General features: G+C 46.2%; 1 protein-coding gene across 1 annotated transcript in view; it reads right to left on the minus strand.

Annotated features, from left to right (window-relative positions):
- Window positions 1-24,797, minus strand: part of LOC149325158 (sodium-coupled monocarboxylate transporter 2-like) — a 194,356-nt gene that overhangs the window by 85,545 nt on the left and 84,014 nt on the right. Inside the window, exon 6 of the mRNA XM_089563580.1 lies at window positions 17,422-17,582. Coding sequence (XP_089419706.1) covers window positions 17,422-17,582 — 161 coding nt within the window. The remainder of the gene's footprint in view (window positions 1-17,421; window positions 17,583-24,797) is intronic.

Genomic DNA, 24,797 nt, shown 5'->3' on the forward strand with positions numbered 1-24,797 from the left:
TGATGAAATGAACGGCGGCGCAACAAGAAGAACACAACAAGAGAGGGGACACCACATGCGCATGTGGTGTCCCCTCTCTTGTTGTGTTCTTCTTGTTGCGCCGCCGTTCATTTCTACACTCACACAACACAAAAATCAGATACAGCTCACAGAAACAAAAACGGATATGGACAACCACCTGCTCCACGTTTGGGATGCCCGCCGCAGCCTCACCAAACAATGGAATAATCAGGAACAGATGAGACGCTATGTTTTGGAGATGAAGTTATCGAGTTGATGGGAGAGCTGTGTTACTTGAAACAGTTTTCATTTTGTCATGTGAATGAAACAAATGTCCGCTATTGATGTTTGAGAGTGTAGCGCACAACACATGTCTGTGATGTATTGTAATCTGTCAAAACAGGCAATAAAGACAAAAAAGAAAGAGCTGGCATGGCGAAGTGATTACCGTGCTCGTCTCGCACATCGGTGACCCTGGTTCGATTCCCCAACTGGACCAGTTTCTTGCCTTATTTTATTTATTTTCCTGGTCTGACTAGAAAAGCGTAAAACATCTGCTGACAACCTTCTGTCGACAACGATGAGGCATTAGAGGCTTTCGCCTTAATACAAGGTGCGGAACACGGGCAGTACATCATTGGTTTCAAGGGAACACCTCAAGGCGCGGTCGTGCCTGCCCTCCTCTTCAATTTGGCAATGCTTCTTTTTCTCTCCAAATTGCCCTGTTTGCCCGGAGAGAGAGAGAAAGGAATTTTAATGAGGGAAAGGTGTTTGCCCGGGTTACATCATGCTCTTTATGCGGGTGACATTGCAATCTGGGTCACGCAAGGTAACCTGGACCACATGGAATCCTGCCTGCAAGCAGCGGCGACCCTAGTCGACGACTACGCGGCCTACTTCGGACTCCAGTGCGCCCCAGCTAAATCAGAATTTGTGCACGCACGTCCCTCCCCCCGGGACACAACTCCGCTTCGCATCCCTCGGGACCGATCTGGGAGGCCAAGAAGATCCGCGTCTTTGGCCTCTTCACGCACCACGAACGCAGGGTCGACAGCAATCTGGCCAAAGTTCGCACGGTGGGAGACAAGGTGGGCCGCATGATCCGCCCGGTCTCCAACAAGTGGGGCGTATTACGAAGCAAGGATGCACTGCGGCTTGTCGATGCTTTCGTAACGAGTAGAGTCCTCTATACTCAACCCCCTACTTGCACCTGCGCAAACACGATGATGACCAGCTGGAGGTCATCCACCGGAATGTCATCAAGTGGGCTCTCAACCTTCCGGTCACCACGTCCAACCGGAGAATTCTGGCCTTGGGCGCGGAAAACACATTCTGGGAGCTTCGAGAAGCCCACTTAGTCAACTAATACACGCGTCTTGCGCAGACCACGTCCGGTCGCCGCCTCTGGGACCGGCTACACATCAAACACGACTACCACATTGACGAAAGGGGGAGAGTGCCGGAACCCTGGAGACGCGCCCTCCGGGTCCGACCACTTCACCGCAACATGTCTAGAGAAGAAAATAGCGGCCGTCGCCAGGCGCACGCGGAAGCGTTGGCGCGATACAATGGTAACCAAGAACACGTGAATTAGGTGGACGTTACCGGCCCACACCAGGGGGAGTGGTACACTGCCGCTGTCGTACACAACACAAATACAGTTAACGAGCTCACTTTCAAAGCCTACAGCGCATTACACGCGGAGAAATGCTATTGCTCTGGGTCTCACTAATCATAAGTCGAAACACATCATCACCGACTCACCAGGGGCCTGTCGAAACTATGAGTTGGGCTGGGCTCCCGCGCTTGCCTGGCGCATACTGCAATACAGCTGCCGATGCGAAGATCCAACTCCACGCAACCTGATTTGGGCCCCCGGTCACCAGGGACTCCAAGGAAACTAACAGGACGATCAGGCCGCCCGCGCACTCCCTCCCCGGGCTATCTCCCTTTCCTTGGAAGCCTACTCCCAATCAGACAATCTGGCCCTTACATTCAAACACATCATCGATTACTACAAGGAGGAGCACTGGCGCTACCCGGCCCCTTGTAAGGGACTGGATCACGTTGACGAGCGCCTCCGCATCAAAATTCTCACTAACACTGTATGTGGCCGGCGGTGCTTAAACATTTCAACAGATCCTTTTGGCGCTTGCCAGTTCTGTGTGTAGGTGGCTGACACATTCCATATGGTATGGGCGTGTCAATCAAACCCATCTATCCCCCCAAACCACAACCCTACCAGAGAGGACTGGGAGGCGGCCCTGCTTGGCAGAACGAAACTAGACGGTCGTGTGAGCGGCTGCGCTTCGAGCGTACGACGCGTTTTTCTAGCGCGGACTGCGTTGTTTTCCGTCTGTCATGGTCTTCGACTTGGAACTCGTGCGGTTTCTGACGACAGCAAGGATAACGGCAATCCTTCAACTCAGCGCGGGACCTATGGCACCGGCTGATGCCATTCCGACATTCAAGTTGGCAGCGTGGAAAATGGAGAGCTCTGGCAACCCTACTACACTATGGCTCCATCGTACAGGTCCTGCGCATCGTCCACGGCATCACCTTTCCACCTGGATAAAAACGAACTGCAGCGGCCTGCGCCTTTCAGTGGGCGTGGGAACAGCGTCATCATGAGGCTGCTTCACGGCATGCGTTTCTTCATGCAGGTTGGTAATAACTATTCTATGTTTGCTAACGAACAATATGTGCCTGCTCCTGTTCCCACGCCCGGGAGTGCTGTTGATTTTGCTGGTCCAGAGCTTCGATGTTTCTAGTCAAATGCTTTTGTTTTCTGGGGACGTTGAGCTCAACCCTGGCCCTGGGTCGGGCTCTGGCGCTGTCACACGGTCCAAAAGCAGCGCTGTTGATAATTCCCTGTAGAAACAGCTCAATGACATTTTGACTCTGTTAGAAGGTGTTAATTCAAGGACCGCTAAAATGGAGTTAGAGCAATCACACCCAATAGCCTCTATTAATGAAATGAAACTAAATCAGGAATATGATTAGGAATATTGCCGATATTGACGCGAGACTGTCGGCAGTGGAATCTAAATCATCCGCCAGTGATGCGGCTCACGGGGAATTGCGGATTTTGCGTGAGCTAGCCGATCAGCTTGTCAATGAAAATAGCAAGTTACGTCTTGGACAGGCAGAGCTGGAAGACCGGCAGCGCAGGGAAAATCTTCTGTTCTTCGGCGTACCCGACAGTTTGTCCGAAACGTGGGATGAAACCGAAGAAAAGTTATTGAACCTTGTTTCAGGCTGCTTTGATCCTGTTCTTACGAATGACATGTTTGAACGAGCACACAGGATTGGTGTGTTCTCAGACGAAAAGAATCGTCCGATTGTTGTGAAGTTCCGGTCTTTCAAAACAAAACAACAAATCCTAGTGCAGTCTGCTAAACTTAAAGATAAAAAGGTCACTGTAAGTGAAGATTATTCTTTGCAGACACGTGTCGCTAGGAAGAAGCTTGTGCATTTCGCGAAGGATGCTGACTTTAAGTATAAGCTCAGGTATAACAAACTGTATTGTAACAACAAATGCTACAGCTATGACCCTATTCACGATAGCGTTTTCGAGCTAGCTGGCCCACCGGGATCTTTAGTGGCCCCTTGTCGCGCTGCTTCTGGCTCGCCACACGCTTCGCCATAGAGGTGCGGGAGGGGCAGTGGACGGGCGATTGGAGATAAGACAGCGCTATCAATTCTTTTCACAAACATAAGAAGCATAATACCAAAGGGGGAAGATCTAAACTCTGTCATCGACTCATGTGATGCCGATGTTGTGTTGCTGACAGAAGCGTGGCTCTCTGAAAGATAGAGAGCAAGGAACTGTTTGATTGCAAGAAGCGCTACAATGTTTATCGTTCTGATAGAGGTGAAAGAAGTGGAGGAGGTGTTTTAATAGCCATCGCCGATAATATTGTGTCTTTACCTATTAGTCTTTCTAGCACTTTAGAGTTGGTTTGGGTTGAACTTCGTGTTCATTTCAGGAAACTGATTCTGGGCACATGCTACCGTCCCCCGTCTTCGTGTGCAACTTTCGTTGAAGATTTGCATGATGCTCTTAATATGATCTCAGTACGCTATCCGGGTGCGGCAATCCTTCTTGTTGGTGACTTCAATTAACCCAGTATCGTGTGGGCTAATACATCGCCGTATCCTCGCCCCTTTTCTACCAATGCAATAACTTTTTGCGAACCTGTTTGGACTTCAACCTTTCGCAGCTAGTTACTAAGCCAACTCGAGTCACGCCATCATCTTCCAATGTATTAGACCTTGTGCTAACCAACGCGCCGGATCTTATCCCTTCAAACTCGTACTTACCTGGTCTTAGTGATCACACCTTGCTTCATTTCGATGTAAAAATTAATATTCCTAATCGCCGGGGCATCTTCAAGTCCATTAGAGATTATAAAAGGGCGGACTATGATTCTATTAATCGTGAATTAGCTCTTTTCTTAAACAATTATTTACCACATTTTCCACAGCGTTCTGTCCACACTAACTGGGAAATGTTTAGGGACACTGTTGAACGTCTCACTAATAAATTTGTGCCGCTTAGAATTTTGCGGTGTAATAGCCAATCACCGTGGTTTAATAACGTTTTAAAAAGGCTATCCAATAAGAGAAAGCGTTTGTTTCGCTCGGCGAAATCGTCGAATTCGCAACAACGATGGGACGGTTACCTTTCTGCGGCCGCTGAGTACAAATTAGCTCTGAAAAATGCTAAGGACTCCTTCTTTAACATTACTTTGCCTGCTTTGCTGATTAATAACCCTAGACAGTTTTGGAACACTGGGAACAAGGAAGATAGTTCGTCAGTACTACTTACATCTTCTGACGGCGTTGCATTTTCACCTAATGAATGCGCTAGTGTTCTTAACAGTGTTTTTGTTGCTGCTTTTTCTGGCAATGTTTCCCTTACCAATCAGGAGTGTCCGGTCTTGGATGCTTTTCCCATGGATCCAATTCTTTTTGACACAACTGGCATCCTGAGAATAATTGAAAACCTTAAGATTTCTTTCTCCTGTGGCGTCGATAACATTAATTAGAAATTTCTGGTTAACACGAAGATGTACAGTTCAATTATCCTCACCAAACTGTTTGACCTGTCTCTGGAAACAGGCTGTATTCCCAATGACTGGAAGGTTGGGAGGGTGATTCCGCTGCATAAGTCTGGCATTAAACATTGCCCTGATAACTTTCGCCCTGTGTCGCTCACCAGCACTCCATGTAAAATCATGTAACATGTCATCTACTCTCATCTTGCTAACTTTTTAGAATCCAATTGCTTTTTCACTAATGCCGAACACGGCTTCCGTAAATCGTTTTCATGCGAAACGCAACTCATATGTTTCACAAATGACTTGCATTGTATTCTAGATCGCGGGTCCCATGCTGATTCTATATTTATGGATTTCTCTAAAGCATTTGACAAGGTTCACATGAGCTTCTTTTTCTTAAACTAAACAGCCTTAACATTTATTCCACAGTGCTTGCATGGTTGCATTGTTTTCTTTCAAACCGAAGTCAGTTCGTAACAGCAAATAACGTCAATTCAGATTCCTCTCCTGTTTGCTCTGGCGTGCCTCAGGGGTCCGTTCTTGGGCCCCTCCTCTTTCTCATTTATATAAACGACTTACCAATTAATATATCGTCTTCCATTTGTCTTTTTGCCGATGACTGTGTTATTTACCGTGAAATTAATGATGATAATGATGTATGCAGGGTGTCGAACCGGAACCGAACCTGAACCCAAAACCGGAACCGAAACCGAATTTTTGCCTGGAACTGGAACCGAACCGAGCCCAAACTTTTTTCGCCATCTTGGAACTGAACCCCAACCGGAACGATTCAAAGGAACCGTTCCGAACCGGTTCGGGACTCGGTTCAGCCGCACATTTTGTGCAACATGGTATACTTTTTTTCTGTTTTTCAGACCAATGACATGTTCCAGCGGGTAGATTTACCCACCGAAAGCTGTCGGCGCTATGGAGTGCGAAAATGGCATCCAGTCGAAATGGCATCCAGTTCAACAACAAAACTGAAAGAAGTCTCGTGTATAGAAACAAAGCTAATTGACGCTTCCGCAATGTGCTTTTGGTAATTGTAAAGTCCAGATTGATGTGAAATGGTGGATTTTATAGTATCCCTCTTTTACAATCTTACGTACAACTTCACACGAATTGTTAGCCCTGCTTTAACTCGTAAAGCATTGAGTTAGAATGGCTTCCCTTTTTCCCTTTTCTTTGTTTGGAGTACCATAAACATGTGAAGCATAGGCGCAATGACCCAATCACGTTGTGCAACATTTACTTTCTGAGGCATTCCTCGTCTCAGACAGCAGATAAGGAATAAGACCTCTCACGATGGCTCAGTGGCTGTGGTGCTCGGCTGCTAATGCCAAGGTCGCGGGTTCGATACCGGTGGGGAGGTTGCATTTTGATAGCGGCGAAATGAAAAAATGCGCGTGTGCTGTGCGATTTGAGTGCACTCTGAGGAACCCCAGATGGTCTACGCTGATCTGGAGTCCTCCATTACAGCATTCCTGATAGATTCCGCGCCGCTTTGATGCGTTAGAACACACATAACACTATTCTTACAAAACAAAGAAATGTACATATGTGTTTTTTTTAAAGAATCTGAACATTCCTCGTTGCACGCGACGGAAATAAGCAATGAAAGGCGGCATGTAGCAGCAGCACGATACTTCGAAAAAAATTAGTGATTCACAAAGGCAATTCGGAATACATGGGCTCGCTGGGATGTGATAAACGCCTAGAAAGGTGCTACTGAAATGAAATGTAACTGCAATGAAGTGATTTTGTGTTATGTCGATGCAATGAAATTCTACTGCTTATATATAAAAAGACAAATGCCAATCGCTAGCGGTCAGCTTCTTCACGCTGTTCTCAGACTGCTGTTTCTTGAATTCTCTGACGGGCGGCTATACGAGGGGGGACCCAAAAGAAACCGAACTGAGAGCGCGCTGCCATTCGTAGACGTAGTAGAGAGTTTTACTGCTAGATGGGGTTAGTAGAGACCTTCACGAAACAGCTGTGCAGACGACATAAGTTTGTAGGTAAACATTTGAGCGTAGTGTTGTGTTTTGCTTGCAGTGATTTTGTTCCGCCTGCGAAATCTTTATGGCAAATTTAAAAGAACAAAGAGTGTGTTTGAAGTTTTGTTTCCTGCTTGAAAAATCAGCAACAGAAGCTTACCAAATGTTGCAAAATGCTTTTAAAGAGGATGCTATGAGCAGCACACAAGTTTTTGAGTGGTTTGGGCGCTTCAAACGTGGTGAGATGAATGTTGAAGACCATGCTCGTTCTGGGCGTCCTTCAACGTCTCGAAACGAAGAAAACGTTGACAAAATCCGTCAGAAATGAACGAAGATTGTCGTTCCACGATCGACCAAATTTCAGAAGAGACAGGTGTGAGTTGCAGCTCGTGTCAGCTAATTTTGACAAAGCAGTTGCAAATTAGACGTGTTTCCGCTAAATTTGTTCCTCGCATTCTCACACAGGATCAAAAGAACATTCGATTGAATTTGTGCCGGGATTTAAAAAAAGAGATTGAAAGTGATCCAAACTTCTTGACCAAAGTCATTACAGGTGATGAGAGTTGGTATAACGGGTATGAACCAGAAACTAATCTAGCGTCAAGCCAGTGGAAGTCTCCCAACTCTCCGAGACCAAAAAAGCAAGACAGTTGAAGTCGAATGTGAAGACAATGATCATTGCCTTTTTTGATGTTCGGGGAATTGTGCACCAAGAATTTGTTCCCCTGGCCAGACTGTTAACCAGCACTTTTATTTGGAAGTTTTAAGACGTCTGCGAGAGGATGTGCGGAGGAAACGCCCGGAACTTTGGCGATCAGGTGACTGGTTCCTTCATCACGACAGTGCTCCCGCACACACGGCCTTACGAGTAACCCACTATTTGGCCTCTCGGGGATGGACTGTCGTTCCCCACCCTCCATATTCACCAGACCTAGCCCCGTGCGACTTTTTTCTCTTACCGAGAATGAAGAAAAGTCTAAAAGGGAAGCGTTTTGGTGATGTGGAGGCCGTACAAACAGCTTCGCAAAGGGCACTGGACGATATAAACGTTGAAGAGTTCCAGAGATGCTTCAAACAGTGGGAAAAAAGACTTGATAAGTGCATCGCATTTCATGGAGAGTACTTTGAAGGTGACTGAAGGAATTTTTTGCAAGAGTTAATAAACAAAGTTTTTATACAAAAAATCCGGTTTTTTTGGGTCCCCCCTCGTATCTGCCTCTCGCTGCCGCACATAAGGGAAGCCAACAATAACCGAAACCAAGGAGCACAGGTGATGTACTTAAAAAAAAATGTGGTGTTCGTCAATAGGAGCTTAAAGAGTAATTATTTGTAACGATAGTTGATTAAACTGAAAAAAACACATGCCGCCAGTAGGATCCGAACCATTGACCTCCGAAGTTTGCATCCGCTGCTCTACGAACTGAGCTACGGCGACGATTTTTTCCTTCATTGCATGGAAATAGTGCCGAAAAGGAAAATCAGAGTAAGCGCATGCCAGAAAGCATCAGGCTGTGTAATACGAGCCCACCATACCCCTGCACGTCCCCATCTCCCTAAACATCAAAAGTCTGGGAGGCACACATATGCATCTAGATATGGGAGCCAGCAAGGCGGCCCTTCCAGGGCAACATATACCCCCGCACGAAAGCGCACTGCTCACGGAACAAAGATTTCGATGACCGTGGTGATTCGGAGTTGGGGGCCATCATACGGCTCTTCCAGAGACTAAACAGTCAAAGCTACATAAATAGATCACATGGCACAAAACAGTTTTTCTCCACTGGAAAAAAAAAAAACGGGTACTAATATGGGTATGATTTCAATGTCCTTCTTAAGTGTTCGCCGTAAATATGTCCGAGAAGAACGTAGCCTCATTGCACAGAATAAATCAATGGTCTTTGGCGCATTGCACAGGCGGCAATTTACCGTCCATGGCACAAACATCTCCTCAGCATGAAGTCATGTCTTGACAGGCAGCCTCGATGCGTGAAGTTTAGAGAAGAACGTTTTTTCAGCACGAGAAATAAATGCACATTCGCTTAACACGCTTTAAAACACTGGTGTCAAGGAACTCCAGAAAAGGTTGCCGATTCAACGGTACAGGAAACAAATACCCTGTAAGTAACTGAGTCGTCTGCCTTCTGGAGAGGCTATACAGGTAAGATAAGATACTTTATTTTCCATCAAAAAAAAGATGGAGGGAGACGGGGCTAAAAGCTGCAACCGCAGCTTGACTGGTCCCCGCCCCCCTATATGGAAACGACAGGTGGCACTTGACAAACATTTAACAACAAAAAGCATGTCAGAAAAACAGTCGTTTTGACACGACTAAATGAAGAAATGCCTATTGTAACAATACATGGCAACAAAACATGATACTGAAAGAAAAAAAATCTCAGGAAGGTACATTGAACATGGTTAATTGAACATGGAATTTGAACATGGTTACCGAAAAAGTGATACATCAGATTTCAGGACTAATAACAGAACATCTCTATGAATTATACAATATTAATAGCGGTTACATACAGTTTCCGTTTTATTGAAGAAAAATATTCTTAAGCTGCGTAGAATTCAGCGCTAAAATGTCTACATCTTCAGACAAATAGGAGTTTAAGACCGAAGGAATGCGGTGTTTTAGGGTTTGTGCAGCGTAATTTGTTCTGCAGGAGCCAACTTTCCAGTATTCTGGTTTTCTTGTGAAGTGACCTGACGAACTTTTAACGGCTAGTTGTGCTAATTTTGTTAGGATTTTGCTATTTTGCCTCCTTTCTCGAATTAATGCGAGACATAGGTTGTACGTGTACATCTCTTTAATCTGTAATAGGCCCAACTTGTGGAATAATGGCTGTACATTAGAATCATGTGCAGAGTGTGTAATGATTCTAACTGCCTTACTCTGTAGTCTGCTAAGTTTCTGGATACCGGTCATTGTGGTCGTTCCCCACACGAGTATGCAGTAATTTAAGTAAGACAGAAAAAGAGAGTTGTATAGAAGCATCATGACATTTTTCGGTAGAAAATATTTGTTTCTGTGGAGAATCCCAACTACACTCGCGATTTTTGAGGCTATATATTCTGTGTGCCTGTTCCAGGACATCGTTTCTGTAAAAATAACCCCTAGTGTTTTAAATTCGTCGACAACATCTATCTCCGAACCATTTAACTTAAGTCTTAACTCAGACGGAACTAGTCTTGATTTCGCGCGGAAAACGATCGCTTTTGATTTCGAGCTATTAATTATTAGTCCATTGTGTTTTGCCCAATCACTTACTTTAGCTAACACGGAATTTGCAGTGCTAAACAATTCTGTACATTTATCGGAAGCACAAAAAATGCTAGTGTCATCGGCATATATGACGAACTTAGTCTGCATATCCACGTTCACAATGTCATTTAAGTATATATTAAATAAAAATGGCCCCAAGATACTTCCTTGCGGGACTCCTGATTTAGTACAAGTCACGCTTGAAGAATAACCATTTAGCTCAACATATTGTACGCGATTTGAGAGGTATGATTTAATTAGCTCAAATGGTAGCCCGCGAACACCGTAATGTTTTAATTTTTCGAGGAGGAGATTTCGGTTGAGGTAGTCAAATGCCTTGGTAAAATCCAGAAATATGCCTACTACATACCTTTTACTATCTATATTGGTTAAAATGTATTCTTTCTGGTCAAGCAAGGCAAGTTGGGTAGATCGAAATTTCCGAAAACCGTACTGGGAATCAGTTATGCTATTCATTTTTTCAAAAAACGTTTCAAAGCGTATTAGAATAAGTTTTTCTAACCCTTTAGAAAACACGGGAAGAATAGAAACTGGGCGATAGTTATTAAGATTGTTATGATCACCTTTCTTGTGTATAGCTCGTACTTTTGCTATTTGCATGTCATTAGGAAAGACTCCAGAGCTTATGCACAAATTAAAAATGTATGACAGGATAGGTGATATAACATCGAGGACATACTTTACGGGCTTGATTTTCACGTCATGGACATCACAACTGGTTGAATTTTTTAGTTGCATCATTGTTAAGTACACTTCATTGGGGGTAACAGGATTCAGGAAAATACTACTAGGATATTCTTTATTGAGGGACTTTGCATGATCATGATTAGGTAATGCTGGTACAGGTAAATTGGCAAAGTGGTCGTTGAATGCATCCGCTAAGGCATGGCCAGATACCGTCGCGCCATTTATCTTTAGCTCGCTAACTGAGCCCGAAATTGATGAACGGCCAAGAACATCATTGAGTTTTCGCCAAGTAGACTTGCAGTCATGCTTGACTGCATTAAAATAGTTTTCAAAATAGGCACTTTTAGCTTTCTTGATTTCTTTATTAAGACAATTTCTATATTGTTTAAATTCTTTCAGCTTAACCATATCTCGGGTCTGTATAAACCTATAGAACAAGTCATTCTTAACTCTAATTTTACACCATAGGTGATCGTTTATCCAAGGTTTCCTGATCTTCCTAGACACACTAATAGTTCGGAAAGGAAAATGTTTTCTGTAAAGCTCATTGAACCTATCTGTGAATAAGCAGAAGGAAACATTAGGATCATCTGATTCTAGAACGTGTGACCAGTCCTCCTTATTTAATTCATCCCGAAATTGGTCTAATTGCGCTGGTAAAATTTGCTGGTAGGTAACTACGCGATTTACTTTTTTTCCCTTTTCTAGAGGCTTCACACATATAAAAATAGGAAGATGATCACTGAGATCGCATACAAGGACACCTGATTTAGTTTTATTGGCTGTGTAATTAGTTAAGAATAAGTCAAGCAGTGTTGATGTGCTGGATGTAATTCGTGTTGCAAGGTAAATGGTGTTTCTTATATTTTGTGCTTCAAGCAACAACTTAAATTCTTTGATACGACCTGAAGTTGTTTCAAGCATGTTTAGGTTGAAATCTCCCCCGCAAACAAGGCCAAGTTCGCAGTCATTAACGTAAGAAAAAAGGGACTCAAGAAAATCGAAGAAAACTGGCAAGTTTCCTTCGGGGGGTCTATATACCACAACAAGAACCATCTTGTTGCAACGTAAAGACAATATCTCAAAATCTGTTGTTGATTCCGTGAAAGCTGTCAGCAATTCGTATTTTATGTCCTTCCTTATCAGCATGGAAACACCGCCTCCTCTGCCGTAACTTCGGTTGAGATTACATGCCTGATATCCCGCCGTACAAAGTGCCTCATCTTCGTGCCGATACCATGTTTCTGTCAACATGAGTATATTAAACTGGGTCTTAATTTGACTGAGCAGAACCTCTAGTGGCGTGCTTTTATTTCGAGCAGATTGCATGTTAGCATGAAATATTTTAAAGGACGAGTGAAAGTCTTTGCCTACAGATGTGTCAAAGTTATTCAGAGAAACATATTGTGTATCCATGGCAGAATCTGAGGGAAACAATATAAAAGCACAAACGTGGAACTATCGAGGGCCACTTCTGGCAACTTTGTTCAGTTCGTTCAAAGCCTGGATGCGCCATGCACGCTCTCCGTCTCTGCGCCGTAGTCTAAAGAAAAGCGCACCGTGAGGAAATTTAAGGTGTTCGCTACTTCCGCGCCGCGGCGACGCCTGTCTAATCGTTTTGTCTTTCGGGGGTACCTATGTGTAGTGCAACTGAACCATGAGTGTCCATCAGCGCCACCCTCGTCAATAGCAGCGAACGTAATGCTTCTTCTTTTACCTAGAGTGCCACGTAAAAAACGGGGTCGAACGGTGAGGGCGGAAGCTATGCGAGAACCCTCGCTTCTGGTTGTTTGTGTTTCGTGTTTGTGTTGGTTCGCATGCAATCGAATGGGTGACTGAAGGACGCGTTCGTCCTAATGAAAATTTTCAACTTGTTGGAACCTCGCCGCTCACCACCTGCGACAACTCAAAAACAACTTTTTGCACTACGGCGGCAGGATTCGCTAGCGTTTTCGTTTGCATATGCAAGAAGGTTCATGTTTGTTGGCGTTCTTTTCTGGAACGCTTTGCGGCGGCAACCGTGCAGCATTCACAGCATTCCACCTCAGGTAGACCGGCTGCAGGTAGACGGGCCATTTTAGACCGCAGCTCTTAAGCGCCCGTACCCGCCTTCCGCGTCGTAGTCGGCGTAGTCGGAGTAACCGATTGTCCAATTAGCAGAGCGAATTAAAGGGAAACTGCATAGGTTTTAGAAATGAAGTAACTTAAGAGGGTCGATTGTGTGTAACTAGCAGGTAAAGCATGCGAAGTCTATTTGGGCTAGCACTTGAAATAGTGAAGTAATCGCCGACTAAAATCCGGACGCCCTTCAAGCTTCTCCGCAGCGCACAACGCCAAGTGTGTGTGTGTGGGGGGGGGGGGGGGGGGGGGGCATGATGACTTCATCCAAGGTATCGGTGCATTCCCAACGCACAAACGCCTGCTTTGAAGGAAAAAAGCTGCGCCACCGAAGGCAAACCCCGTCGAGAGTTGTTTGGCAGCGTCTAACAACTCGGGGCAGGGTGTGCATGACGACAGAGGTAATTTGAAATCATGCCTTCCGTGACGTCACGCTGAATTTCCCGGCACTCCTGCGGAGCACTGAGGAGAAGCGCAAAATTCAATCGTCGATTACGTCACTATTTTAAATGCTGGTGCAAAAACACTTGGCATGCGTTACCTACAGCCTATATAGATTGGAATCCTTGAATATCGCGTAATTCTCAAAAAAGTGCTGCAGTTTCCCTTTAAACGCCACCTGGAAGGTGGCTGCCACGGGAGACCCGAAGAGTGACTATAGCAGAGTAATACGCCACATGCCAAGTGGCGTGTGATGAGTTGCGCTTAAACTTCGCATTGCCGACAATTGCAACCGTCTGTCAGTTTTTTTCCAGTGAGTGCCCGGATGTGCGCTCCCCAAATTGTGCACGCGTGTGCATACACATGCCCAGGCGCACGCACGCACGCGCACACACGCACGCACGCACGCACGCACACGCACGCACGCACGCACGCACACACGCACGCACGCGCGCACGCACACGCACACACACACACAGCCCACGGAAATTTTTGAGAAAGGTGACTAAACTGCTAACGCAGTAAAGAAAAACAACTACAATACTCTAACCCTGAATGGGAATCGAGCCAGTGGCGGCGGGCGCAACAACGAAGCTTCGTTTGCTGATGTCTTAGGGTACTCGGCCATCTTCGAAGATTCTTTTTATTGTTGCCGCATGGAATATAAGGAACCTCCCTGACCTCGTCTTGCCTTACTTGACTGGGTCGAATTCCGCGACCTCGGCATACGGCCTTATGCCACTATCACTCCCTCACTCTGCCCGCACATCAAAATTCCTGAAGGCGCACACGTCAAGAAAGGGCGATCAGTCACGAGATTGAACTTTCGCAGCATATACGTTCTGAGCTGAAATTAACTGCTTTCTGAACAGTGACCTCGCTGAAAGCGGCGATTGTGCGTGTTTATCAAGCATACAGCTTCTTCACATGCCAAGCAGTCTTATCAACAGGAAAAGTTCACACAGAATTCCGGTGTCGTTCATTACTAACACAAAAATATAGTGTAAGACATGACCTCAATGTCCTTTTTGAGAGACTGCTGAAGTGAGTTATGTATCAAACGCACATAGCGTCACAAATAATTTTGTTGTTCAATAGTTCCTCGTTGCTTGCAGATGTAGCAATTCACTGGTCACGGCACAAACGTCCCCTTGGCTCGATGACATTTCCTAACACGTATAGTCGACGTTTGAAGTCTAAGAGAGGTTTCTGGGACCTACTAAATGTACATCCTTTGAACTTTCCTTAATACAAGGCCGTCAAGAAAGGCTATGTAAGGCCGCACGTAGAGGAAGTAATGACCGATCAGAATCTTTGTCAGCTGCCTTCTGGAGAAGTTGTACAGGTATTCTAAGGGAGAGCGAAAATTTAGGAAATCGAATGTGTCAGCACAAAATTCCTTCACGACTATGTCATAAAAGACAGATGAGCATTTAGTCACCTAATAAGCACAGCGGCCAGGAAGCGGTGGATTTCGGTTTATAAAAATAAAAATCATGAAACAGACTAGCGGACAAAAACTGCACGGAAGACTCACAAGACTGTATCAAGGTAGCATGAAGTTCTGCCCACGCATGGGCTTCCTTTGAAAGCGCCCCAGAAAAGTCAAAAATTCTATTCAACGAACTTATAGTCCTCCTCTCGCAATGCATCAATTGCAACATTGTCACAACGCAACGTCGCATCGAAGACATCGCAAGTCTGTGTCCGTACAGGCACGAAGTGCCCCCAACCAATGCCAGCCTGCTTTTTTATCATATTCTTTTCATCAGAGCAAGAGATGGCGACGACATCAGCATAGGTGAAAATCTCAATTTCACACTTTAGTAGAGAGAAGCCATGAGGAGCTGTGTTTTCGAAGAAACTGAGCTATAGGTTGTCGATATATATAACACCAGTCACAAAGGCGATGTAGAACATGTGAGGCAATTAAAATAACTTAAAGCTATTTAGATGCATGCTGCAGGTGTGCCACAGTGGGGGGGGGGGGGGGGGGTGACTTGCAAGCCGCTTTTAGGGTGACAGAAAGATGTGTTGGTTGTATATGCCTGCAAATACAAGGCAACCTCCTCACATAGTGGGCGCATGCAGCGGTCCTGACGGCGCCCGCGTAAGCACTTTGCGCCGGAGAAATTTTCGATTGACACGAGCTTCAAGAGAGACCTATTACTCGTCTGACGGGGACCCCGAAACTGCTGAAGCTGAAAGGATTTGTAGATGAAAAATCCATCAGCTTTTATTTTTATGTATCTCATCAGATAGAGCCTAGTATACATAGCCGGTGTACACAATTTTGAGTTCATTTGATTTCGCGGCTCTTGCGTAAATTTAAATCTTTTTGCCGCGGACAGTAAAACATCTCGCATTGAGTAAATTTTGAAGTGCTGTTATATATGCTGATATAACTAAGAAAAGTAAACAGCAAAACAAGGTTGAATAAAAACCTACGTTCAGTATTTTTATAGTCTGAACCCGCTTGAACCCGTTTGAACCGGTTCGACGCGATCCGGAGCGGTTCGAACCGGAACGGAATGTCGCTCCGGAGCCGAACCCGGAACTGAACCCGAAAGATGTGAACCCGAACCTGAACCGAACCCGAAAAAATTCCGGTTCGACACCGTGGATGTATGTCTTCTTCAGTCAGATATTAACAAGGTACTGGATTGGTGTAACCTGTGGAATATGAAGCTAAACATTTCTAAATGCAAGCATTTGCCCATTTCTCGTCTATCTAATACACCCTCTACCTACTGCATTAATAGCATCACTCTTGAAACTGTGTCGTCTTATAAATATCTGGGTGTTCACGTCTCTTCTAACCTGTCCTGGAAAACTCATGTTGACTACATTACAAATAACGCCAACCGCATGCTTGGATACCTTCGCAGAAATTTTTCATGTGTTCATTAAAACTATTACTTTACAAAACATTGGTCCGCTCTAAATTGGAATATGCTTCATCGGTGTGGAACCCTGGGGTCGAATCTCTGATTTCTGACTTAGAATCAATTCAAAACCACGGTTTCCGCTTCATTCTTTCCAACTATCATCGTACTAGTAGTGTAACTGCCATGAAAGCTCACCTTTCCCTACAGCTTCTTTCCCATCGCAGGTCAATAGCTTCACTATGTACTATTCACCAAATTTATCATAATCCTCATCTTAAAGAGAAGTTATTAAAAAGACCACCCTATATTTTAGCACGCATTGATCACCGCCACAAAGTTTGGATCCCTCCGTGTCGCACAAGATGTTTTCATGATTCATTCATACCCAGAACTTGTGCCAGCTGGAATCACCTTCCCCACAATATTGCTCTAATTACTGATACTGCTGCATTTCGTAACACTGTTATCAATTTTATATAAGTATGTGTCCATAACTTTGTTAATTTATTAGCTTCTGTTTTCGTTTGTGTTTTGTTTTGTGAAATGCTGTTTTGATAATTCTGTTATTGATTTTATACCAGTGTTTGCTGTAACTATATTCAATTTTTCTAGCTGCTGTTTTGTTTTTGGTACTTGCATGTATTCCCACTCCCCTCTGTAACGCCTAACGGCCCTGAGGGTAAATAAATAAATAAATAAACAAATAAGCCCTAAAGACCTAAAAGGCCAACAGACGCGGGCGGAGTTTATTGCCAATGGGTCCCCGGAATAGGGGCTCCATCTAGTATTGTGAGGGGAAAGGACCAATAGCGCCCTACGCCAATGACCTCTTTTTAAAAATTTAATAGACGATAAATGTTTTCCACCACCACCAAGCTGTATGGGTAAGCAGGGACCCTGTTTCCACAGCTGGGAAGCATTCCACGTCCGGCACTTACTTTCCGATGTACTTCCTCAAGCTCAGGTCATGCAGTGGTGGCCGCGTGGTCGAGTCGTCCGAAAAACAGTCGACTACAATTTTTAAAATAATGGTCGTTGGGGCAAATATAATGAAAACAAACTGCATGCAGTCCGTCCACACCACGCCACGTAGACCACCCTGAAAGAAAAAATAACAAACCACCTTGAAGCCTTAGTACATGGTCGCATTTTTTTTAGCAGTATCTATTGACAAAATATGTTGCTGGGAAAGTAGGTATTTCATGCTTTCATTCATACAGCGCAAAGACGAACACGGTCGTGAGGGGAGACACCACAAGCGCCGACTTCAACAAAGTTTATTGCTGCGCGCAGCGAATACATACACAGCGCAGCGGGCATGCGCAGCAACGAACAGGAAAGTCAAGCTAAGACTGGTAGCATAGCCAAATTGCACAGGGACACACTATCGTCGGTACAAGAAAGAAAACACAAAGCTAAAACCTAAAACGCCGGATGCAAAAAAAATGAATGCTCTAGTTTTAAATTCCCAAGACATGGCGCTCCATATCACTCAACAGCACTGATGGTGTGCTCACACAGTCCTCTCCTTTTTCCGCGATCTCATCAGCCTCAGCTATCTCCCGGGCTGTTTTCTGACATACTCATGAAGAATTGTGGTTCTTCCCAAAAAGGGACCACGTTCCTTACATTGTCGGCAATCACGGCAGTGTATGCTGAGATGACGAGATGCCGCGATGACGCTGTTGCTGTCCTCCATGAGCCTCTCATTGAGACATATGCCCGTTTGGCCAATGTAGGCTCGGCCACAGGGCAAAGGTATCGAATAGAGAACGTCTTTCGCGCTCTCTAAAAATGGTTGCCCATGCCTGACAGTGCAGTAATTGCGCTCAGTGACGGAGGAATTCACCTTCTTGCACAGTTTTCATAGCTTCTCTGGTGCGGAAAACACCACATGTACACCTGCTCTTTCTCCTATTTTATTGAGATGGTGGGCGATGGTGCACATGTACGGTAATAATGTCACATTTTTTATCTACAATCGGGGTCAGCCCTGCTGTTGTTAGGAACCGCTCTCCTGCTTTCTGTGAGTATGCTCTCGGCTACCGACAAGAGCGTACGTGGGTAGCCAGAACCGCTCAACCGGGTCACCTGGCAAGCGAAGGCAGAATCCAGTCGATGCTCACACGATTTCGCGATTCTATTACTAAAGCAAGACTTTACAATTGCTCGTTTAAGTAGTTTGGAGTGGGCTGAACCAAAAGGAAGTACAGGTTTGTTTCCTCGCGGTTCATAAGCCCAACACACATGGTCAGGAGAAAAATAAATTCCCAGGTCAAGAAATCTGATGAATTGGTTCACAGCCACTTCATGCGTCAAGATTAGTGGATGAAGGCATTCTGAAAACCCAGACGAGATATTCAACATATTTGCATTATTGGACATATCTGGTGCGTTGGTAGAAACGAAAAAGTCATCAACATATCTAAGGATGTCTGCAACACTGGGCCCTTCACTTCTGCGTGTCAACTCTCGGTCCCGCTCCGCTAGAAAAATGTCTCTCAAAACAGGAGCAACACAGGGGCCAATGTATATTCCGTTTTTTGGGTGACGTTGGTACCTTCCCACACTGCGAATGTAGCTTTCAGGTAAGTTGCAAGCAATTCCAGAAAGTTATGAACGGACAAACCACTACTATTTTCAAACGAAATCACCCCGTGTCTGTCTATGTAGTTCCTAACACTGATCATTAGATCGTCCTGTGGAATATAATAATGAAGGTCTTTAATCTCGACTGAAAAAGCCGACAGGTTCGCCTTGGGCCTTTCCTTAAGAAATCGGATTTCCTCGTCAGAGTATTTCATCTTAAAAGGGTCGTCCGCGGTAGGAGAATATAAATTTTGCTGCAGAGACCTTGCAAGTGACTTCTGCCATGTTCCATATTCAGAGACAATTACCTGTAGAGGGCAGTCCATTCTATGAGTTTTTGCTGCTAAGAAAAGTTCCAAGCCGACCTTGGTCTATGGATTTAACAAGCTTATCCAAATTCATGGAGCTTCGTAACCTTTTTGCCGCACTTTTTACACGCTCCAGGCGTACTTCCGAAAGCACCACAAAGCCTCCTCCCTTGTCGGCGGTTAGGAGCGCTAAAGAATTATCCCGAAAACAAGGGACACTTCTTTGGACGAGTAATCTACGCCACTGAACTTTACAACGAGAGACAACGTCTACACCCTCCGAAAGGCATCTCCCACTGTATGAGCCAGGGACAAGACTCGACACATGCCTCACCATGGCCAAACGTTCTGCGGCAGTATTCCTCAGCTCCACGGCAAACTTGGGTCCGCAGCCGAGCCCCTGTCGTACATAGGATGGTACGTCACCAACGATGTGGATAGTATTTCCCTGGAACGGTATCCTCGCTGGAAGCATCCGGCGAAGCGTAGGAAGCGCTTGCTGCCACAGAAATTCTGTGGCAAGGCGCCCAAGGCAAACCTGTCGGCTTTTTCAGTCGACATTAAAGACCTTTATTATTCTATTCCGCCGGACAATCTAATGGTCAGTGTTAGGAACTGCATAGACAGGCACGGGGTGATTTCGTTTCAGAATAGTAGTGGTTTGTCCGTCGATAACTTTCCGGATTTGCTGGCAACTTATCTGAAATCTGCAATAGCAGTGTGGGAAGGTACCATCATCACCCAAAAAAACGGAATATGCATTGGCTCCTGCGTTGCTCCTGTTTTGATACATTTTTCTAGCGGAGCGGGACCGAGAGTTGAAACGCTGAAGTGAAGGGGCCAGTGTTGCAGGCATTTTTTGATATGTTGGTGATTTTCTCGTTTTTACCAACGCACCAGATATGTCCGATCAGGCAAATATGTTCAATATCTAGTCTGTGTTTTCAGAATGCCTTCATCCACTGATCTTGACGCATGAAGAGGGCTGTGAACCAATTCATCAGATTTATTGACCTGGAAATTTGTTTTTCTGCTGACCATGTATGTTTGGCTTATGAACCGCGAGGAAACAAATCTGCATTCCCTTTCGGTTCAGCCCACTCGAAACTAGTTAAACGAGCAATTGTAAAGACTTGCTTTAGTAATGCTCTCGCGAAATCGTGTGAGCATCGACTGGATTCTGCGTTTGCTAGCCAGGTGACCCGGTTGAGTGGTGTGGGCTACCCATGTACGCTCTTGTTGTCGGTTGCCGAGAGCACGCTCAAAGAAGGCAGGAGAGTGGTTCCTAACAACAGCAGGGCTGCACGGATTGGAGAAAATATGCGACGGCATTACCGTGCATGCACACAACCGCCCACCATCTCAAGAAAATAGGAGAAAGAGCAGGTGTACATGTGGTGTTTTCCGCACCAGAGAAGCTATGAAAACTGTGCAAGAAGGTGAATTCCTCCGTCACTGAGCGCAATTACTGCACTGTCAGGCATCGGCAACCATTTTTAGAGAGCGCGAAAGACGTTCTCTATTCGATACCTTTGCCCTGTGGCCGAGCCTACATTGACAAACGGGCATATGTCTCAATGAGAGGCTCATGGAGGACAGCAACAGCGTCATCGCGGCATCTCGTCATCTCAGCATACAGTGCCGTGATTGCCGACAATGTAAGGAACGTGGTCCCTTTTTGGGAAGAACCACAATTCTTCATGAGTATGTCAGAAAACAGCCCGGGAGATAGCTGAGGCTGATGAGATCGCGGAAAAAGGAGAGGACTGTGTCAGCACGCCATCATTGCTGTTAAGTGATAAGGAGCGCCGTGTCTTCGGAATTTCGAACTAGAGTATTCGTTTTTTTTTGTTCTTTGCATCCTACCTTTTAGGTTTTAGCTTTATGTTTTCTTTCTTGTACCGACGATGTGTCCCCGTGCGTTTTGGCGATGCTACCAGTGTTAGCATGACTTCCCTTTTCGTTGCTGCGCATGTCGCGCTACTCTATATGTATTCGCAGCGCGCCGCAATAAACTTTGTTGAAGCCGGCGCTTTTGGTGTCTCCCCTCTTGTTCGTGTTAGTCCTTGCGCTGTGTGTATGAAAGAATCTATTGACAATAGGACTATCCAGTATCTCAAATTTTCCTAATCTCCCTTCAATAGGAGTATCTAGTGTGTCAATGTTTTATGGATTTTTTATGATAGCACTTTTATTGGGGCCAACAATAAAATTCTAGCCAATTAATTGCGTGTAATTACGTAATATACCTATCGCAATGAAAAAATAATATATAGTATGCCAAGCGCCTTCCAACAGTACCGTTCTTTGCATAGGCGTGCACACCCCATATTTTTGAGGCCTTGGTTTCTTAGAACGTCCCTTGCGTGCTAAATAGATGTGCAAGTACTAGCGAAATATGATTAGTAAGACTGAGCGGACCACAATTCGTCGCCTCGCAGAAAGTAGAATTTCGGAAAATGCATACCACTTGCGTATGGAACTACGCACGCGACATTGCTGCGAAATTATCTTTATTTGAGAGAAACGTCACGACAAATTTATTCACCGCTTATTAGGGGCATTTTAGCAAAGTTTTTTAGTTAAGAAAGAGTGTAGAATCACTTCAATGATGTCGAAAATATGCGTCTTCTTCCAGTTCTACGAAAACGAAGGATAGTTTGTACTCGTGCATAGTGTTTAGAACTAAGCGGAGTCGGCGTTCCTGGCCTGGTGTGCACACGCGTGTGCGTATGGGCTCCGGCCATTTCTGCTATTTTGACCGACTTTTGACCTTCCGCCGAATCTTATTGTGTCTCCCGAAGTTCACGAAGGTGCTCGGCACCTGCCCAGCCCAATTTCGGGACCGGCACTCCGTTTTTGTGACCTGCATGGACACTCGTTTCCACCGAGTCCAGCGCCAGCCTCGCTAAGCCTACCGCCGCTGGCGATAGGCTCTGCTTCGCAGCCGGGCCCAGTGCTTCGCCAAGCATGGACGTCGTGACCGTGGAGGGGGAGGATCTAGCCCCTCAAGATTTTATACCCACGGACTGGACCTACGTAGCCCGCTGCTACGAACGCGGCTCCGCCGCTTCTTTATCGAAACGCACTCTCAAGCCACCGCTGACGGAGACGCCTTCCGCGTCCGCCCAGCATACCGCGTCCCAGCAGCTACCTCCCTTCACGTCACGTAAGCTACCTCGAGGTGCACCGTCACTGCCACGTCTCCCTCTTGAAGACTTTAAAGTCATCATTCGCCCTCGCGGGGGCCTAAATCTGCGTTCCTGGGGCGAGAACGCTCTTCGCAGAGCAATCACCTCAAGCCTTCGTTTGACTTACTCCGATACCGCAGAGGACCGCCTTCGGGTGAATTTCGTTCACAAGACCCTCACCTTTAGCACCCCGAACCGGGACCGCGCCATCACTTACACGAAGCTACAGGAAATCATCCTGGGCCCGACAAGCTACCCAGTTGCTACCTATTTGGCCCCACCAGGCGCATACGTCCGAGGTATCATTCACCACCAGTACGTGGATGAGACCCAGGAGGAAATCATGGAGTACTTGATACCCCAGAATCCAGAACACTGCATTCTCTACGCCCGCCGTTTAGGCAAGACCCAATCTATTGTCATCACTTTCGCAGGGACAAAGGTCCCCCGCCAAGTCTCCTACGCAGGAAGTGCTGTGCGCTGCTACATCTTCAAGAACAAAGTGGAAGCCTGCCTTAACTGTCGCAAAACGGGACACCGAGAGGACGTCTGCCCGTCTCCCAAGCTCTCCAAGTGTCCTCACTGCGGAGTTTGCGACCCTGACGAAACCCATGAATGCACCCCCACTTGTATAGTTTGTTCTGGTCCTCACCAGACTGGTTCCTCCAAGTGTAAACGCCGCTACAAAGTGCCTGCTGCCGTACTGAAACGCCAGCTACAAGATGACTCAGACAGTGCCTCCACCTCCCATCGTTCCCGATCCCGGACCCGTCGCCAAGGGTCTGGAAACACCTCGGCCAAAATGGATTCTAACCGCTCCTCCTCCTCTTACCGGCGCTCCAGCCGGAATCGCTCCCAGTCCTTCCCACCCCTGGACTCCAAGTCGTCTCCTCACCGGGAGCCATCCACGAAAAACCAGGTGAGCTGGGCAGCTGCGGCTTCTCACTCTCAGCAATCTCAGTCTCGTGATTCAGAGCTGCAAGCCCTGCGCGACGAGATAACAGCCCTTAAAGCTAGCAATCATAGACTCCAACTACAAAACGCTTCCTTAAAGCGTCCACCCTTTGCACCCGATCCACCACCTCAAACAAATGCCACTCTACCACTTCACCCTGTTCCTACCATCTCACCTCAGGCGCCCCCATCTACTAACCCGCAATCCAAAGATACTACCTCTAGTCCTCCCTCTAAGCGGAAAGCTACCTCCCGCTCAGAACGCTACGTTAATTTTGCCGACCTTGAGGATTTTGAGGCTCGCCTAGAGGAAAAATTAGAGGCTAAAATTGATGCTAAGCTCGAAGCGAAATTTGCTGAGTTCTCCCAACAAATCCAACAGCAAATGCTCCAGTTCCAACAACAAATGCAGCAGCAAATCCAACAACAACTTAACACCCTCATGCAACAGATCCAAACACGCATCACAGGCCTTGAAGCTAGGGGAGACGCAACGGCCGCCCTCCACACGACGCGCGTTAAACCATACGGTCGCTTGCCGCACGCTCCCACCACCCTACCCATTTTAGCTTCACCCACACTTCACCATGACGCCCCGCCACCTACTTAATGTGTGGCAATGGAACTGCAGGGGGTTTCGCCGCAAGCGAGGCAACCTGCAGCAGTATGTCCAAAGTTCCGACATCCCCCCTGATATCATCGCCCTTCAGGAAACTCATGGCCCAGTGAAACTACCTGGCTATAAACCATACTCCCCCCTAGATGTCACCACTCCCGACACCGCTACTTTGGTTCAACGCAACCTGACGGCCGTCCAACACTCCTTAGACGACGTTGGGGTAGACTGCGTCTTGCTCGAACTCCTCCCTCGTAAAAGGGGCGACCAAAGCCTCTTCATTCTTAACCTTTATAGCCCTCCAAGAGACAGAAGACGCAACTTCACCACCCTTCTTTCCCGGGTCAACAGGCTTGCGCACCATTCTGGTCTCCTCATTGTAGGAGATTTCAATGCCCACCACCCCGCTTGGGGTTACCGCACCGCCAACCGAAAGGGTAACACTCTGTGGTTGCGAGCACAGGAACTGGGCTTCACCCTTGTTACTGACCCTCACACTCCCACCCGCGTAGGAAACAGTGTGTCTATTGACACTTCACCTGATCTGACATTATGCAAAAACGTACGGTTCGATCAATGGCTGAACACTGGGAATACCCTCGGCAGCGACCACTATCTCCTCGCGACCACCCTCAGCATGTCCCCGTTCCGCCGGA

The sequence above is a fragment of the Amblyomma mixtum genome, chromosome 10 (genome assembly GCF_055824585.1).
Source record: "Amblyomma mixtum isolate Tamu chromosome 10, ASM5582458v1, whole genome shotgun sequence".
NCBI lineage: Eukaryota > Metazoa > Arthropoda > Arachnida > Ixodida > Ixodidae > Amblyomma > Amblyomma mixtum.